Genomic DNA, 3671 nt, shown 5'->3' with positions numbered 1-3671 from the left:
AAACAGCTGTTTCAAGTCCATCCAGCTATGTGTTTCTCCAAGCCAGGGTGTGTGTGTCTGCTGTCTGCCAAAACACCCAAAGCAGGCTCCAATGGTGCAGACGAATGCTCTGCTTAGGTCATGCCACAAAAACCTGGGCTGCTTCATCGTCTGTTTTTAATGCCTCCATGTATTTTTTCCATTATTTGATCTACACATCAATATATAAACTTTTAGAATAATCGCCACAACTAAGCAAAATGATACAAGAGATAACACAGAATCCTGGCATTACACAATAAATTATGGAGGGGACATACCACCTCAAAATATGTCTCATGCCACATAATTTTTAAGCCATGGGACCTGAAAGTGGGTGTGCTAGCTGTGCCACACATCTTCTTCACACTGTGTCCACCATTGCAACATTCATGTGAAACAGCTCTGACCTCTTCAATAGTACTGAGGGGACAGTAGGTCACTTTAAGGACCATCCTTCCACCATTGTTATAACCAGCTTATTTCTTACAGGTTTGGCAACTCTAAACTGGCATGTGTGTGAGTGTGCCCTCTATTGATTGCCATCCCACCCTAGACTGGTTGCTGCCCAAACAGGCAGTGGCTTTATACTACTATAAAATATAATTACCTAAAATAAAAATATAAAAACAAAGCACAAGTTGAGAAACTGGAATGAGCGTGTAGTTGCAAGTTTAAACTCATCCAAGCCATGTAAAATTCAATGAATGCCATGACACCAGTGGTTTGCCCTTTCGAGATAAGTCAAATTCTCAATGTAATGTGGTCCTTCACCTTCATCTTTAACTGGATTTATACAATCTCTTGTAGTGGGTGCCACGGTGCTATAAGAGACCCCAGCTAAAAAATAAATCTTTATGAAAATAACTGCAGGAATAATGACATATAAATCTAAAAAATATAAAATAAACTATTTAGTATATATCATGCAAAAGATGCTTAAAGATCCGTAGCTCCTGCGTAACTGTTTTAGGATTTGCTCATCATTGAACTTTACAGTTCCTGCCATGCATGCTTAACCCTGTCAGTATTGACCAGGGGTGGGCAGGGTTGGTTCTGGAGGGCCATAATGGCTGCAGTTTTTTGTTCTGACCCAGTTTCTTAATGAGAAGTCCATTTTTGCTGAAATGACGTCTTGATGCCACAATTTAGTGGTCTCGCTGTTTAAAGTTCCTGCCCCTTAACTGCTTATTTGAGACTTCAAAAGCTGCATTCACTGTTTTTAACTGCTCCTTATTAGCAATAAGATCCAAATGACAAAGGAGTCAGCAGTTCTCCATCGAACTTGTTTCCACTTACACCCGAGTGGATTCATCATGCACTATTTGGTAAATTAAACATCTGAGAAAAAGATGTGACCGACTGAAAATGATGTGTTTTTGGCTTCAAATCATTTGGATATTAACTTTGGAAAAGAAAATAAATCTATGATCTAATAACCCAATATTGCAGACTAGCAAGCCATGAAATGAAATAAAGTCTGAGACTGGCAAAGATTGGTTTCTTATTAAGTAATTGGATTGGAAGGAAAACCTGCAGCCACTGCGGCCCTCCAGGAACGACGCTGCCCATCCCTGGTACAGACAATAATGCTTGGAAAACTAAAGTGACCTTAACCTCCACAAAGCATGAGCAAAAGGAAATGACAGTGCCAGTCTTTGGAATGAAATGGGGTTTTAATAAATAAATAAGTAGGTCATGGGTTATTTAGAAAGGCTTTAAGTACCAATGGAAAATTGGCTCTATCCCCAAAAAGTATCAGATGCCAACTTGAGTGATGCTGCTGGTACTGATATGCACCTAGGACACGGAGAACTGGGATCTGTGGGAAGATGACCTTCAAGTGGATGAGAGAGGGCACAATGAGCCAAAGCGACTGGCACACACAAATGTGCGCCAGTCCGTTTCGTTTCCAAAGCTGCCTCTTCGGTTTTTCCCCCCTTGATATGAGGGAGCTACAGCGCTTATAATTACCAGAGATCACACAATGTATCTTTGCCCCCTATAGCGCCTTACATCGTAGCCATCACCAGCGTGACAAATGAATGGTGCAGTATAAAATTCTAGCATCTAGCAGAGTTGTTGAAAACAGACAGCTAACTTCAACACAATGTGCGGGGCGAAAGGTTCATCTAATAATAGCTAAGAAATCACACACCAAGGAAATCGAAACGAGGGAATACTCAAGTTTGTACTTTACGAAACTGAAATGGAAAGAAAACCTGCGGATACTGAGATCGGGAGCGGGATTTGACCGAAGACACCACTTGTTTCGTCGATCGAGACGGGAATAACTGATCATTTGCAAGGCCCTCGTTCTAGAAGCAGCTAGGGCTGTAAATCTTTTCTGCATCAAAGCACGAAGCTTTCAAAATGGTTCTGATGAGCAGTACGCTTGGAAAGGATGTTGATTTCTTTTCACCCCCTCACAACTCGTGCCTTCTGTAATTAAATCGCACCACTCAAGCACAGCTGCATTTTTGTTTCCATTTTATTTTTCTTTACGCCAGGCTGCACTGAGAACGTGTGCAATCTGCACAGTCTATGCAAACACTAGTCGCATTCCACTAATGTGCGATCGATTTAGAATCAACCCATGGTCTCGATCAATTATACCATACCATTTCCATAAAATGGAAAAAAATACCTGGAGATCAATAGCGGGCGCCGATCGTGTAAACAATATAAATACAATAGCGAGCTCTAAAACTCATCTCGTGATTGTTTATAGCCATACCATTGTCTATATTTTTTTCAAACGGTATTCTAAACCCACATCCGCCGCTCACACACCCGAACTGTAATTACAGCATCGGCACCACCCCATTTCATCCCATGACCAACTTCTCCACGAGTTGCATGTTTCCCTCTTTTAAGGCGCCACCTGTGTCCCAGCTAAAACCCCAACGACTATAATCGGGGAAACTAACATTTTCAGCCGCCTATAAATTAGGGGAATCACCTTGGATCATTAAACACAGAGCTGCGAACGGAAAAGTGCACTTACCGGAGCCGGCCGGCGGAGATTGCTCTTCTCCATCCTTGCTATCCATGATTCAGTCAGTCGCGCGCTTCCCTATCGGTCAGATGCAATTTCATTCCTCCCTCGAGTCCCCCAAACGCTCTTTCATTCAGATCTGAGGTACAATTCAGTGATTTCCTGTAATAATAGCAGGCGGGCAGTGCGCTTCCAAATACTAACGACTCTTTGAAAATTCAAACAATTTCAATACACTATTTGATAGGAACAGGCTTCGTTCATATAATAAAATATGTTGTTATCCTTAGCAAAAAATAATCCAAAGTCCAACAAAACTTTGTCTGGGAATTAACCAGTCACTGGGAGGGAAAAAGGAATGCCTTCTTTCAGCAACCGCACAACAGCTGATGGATCTGCTATTGTACGGACTGTCCCTGCCTGGCCTCCCGTGAGGAAGGTGCCACTTAGCGGGGGGATGTATACTTTCAAATTCATATGTAAAATAACAAAGGGAGACTCTTACGATGAATTAATTAAAATATATTACATGTAGTATATTGTTTTAAATACATAACATTCCATTTTCCTCACCAAAGCAGGTTTCTGTGTTTAAATAAACGAAACAAAGGCTGTACACCCCCGCACTCTCACCTCTTCTTTCTTAAGGGTTGAC

The 3671-nt window shown here is 41.6% G+C and overlaps 1 protein-coding gene across 1 annotated transcript in view; it reads right to left on the bottom strand.

The window, feature by feature from the left end:
- map7d1a (MAP7 domain containing 1a) overlaps positions 1-3424 on the bottom strand; it is a 154878-nt gene extending 151454 nt beyond the window's left edge. The window contains exon 1 of the mRNA XM_039739356.1: positions 3026-3424. Coding sequence (XP_039595290.1) covers positions 3026-3071 — 46 coding nt within the window. The 5' untranslated portion in view covers positions 3072-3424. The remainder of the gene's footprint in view (positions 1-3025) is intronic.
- Positions 3425-3671: the final 247 nt, after the last annotated feature.

The sequence above is a fragment of the Polypterus senegalus genome, chromosome 17, assembly GCF_016835505.1.
Source record: "Polypterus senegalus isolate Bchr_013 chromosome 17, ASM1683550v1, whole genome shotgun sequence".
Taxonomy (NCBI): domain Eukaryota; kingdom Metazoa; phylum Chordata; class Cladistia; order Polypteriformes; family Polypteridae; genus Polypterus; species Polypterus senegalus.
The sequence above is the reverse complement of the archived record's forward strand: the minus strand, read 5'-3'. Positions and strand labels throughout refer to the sequence as shown.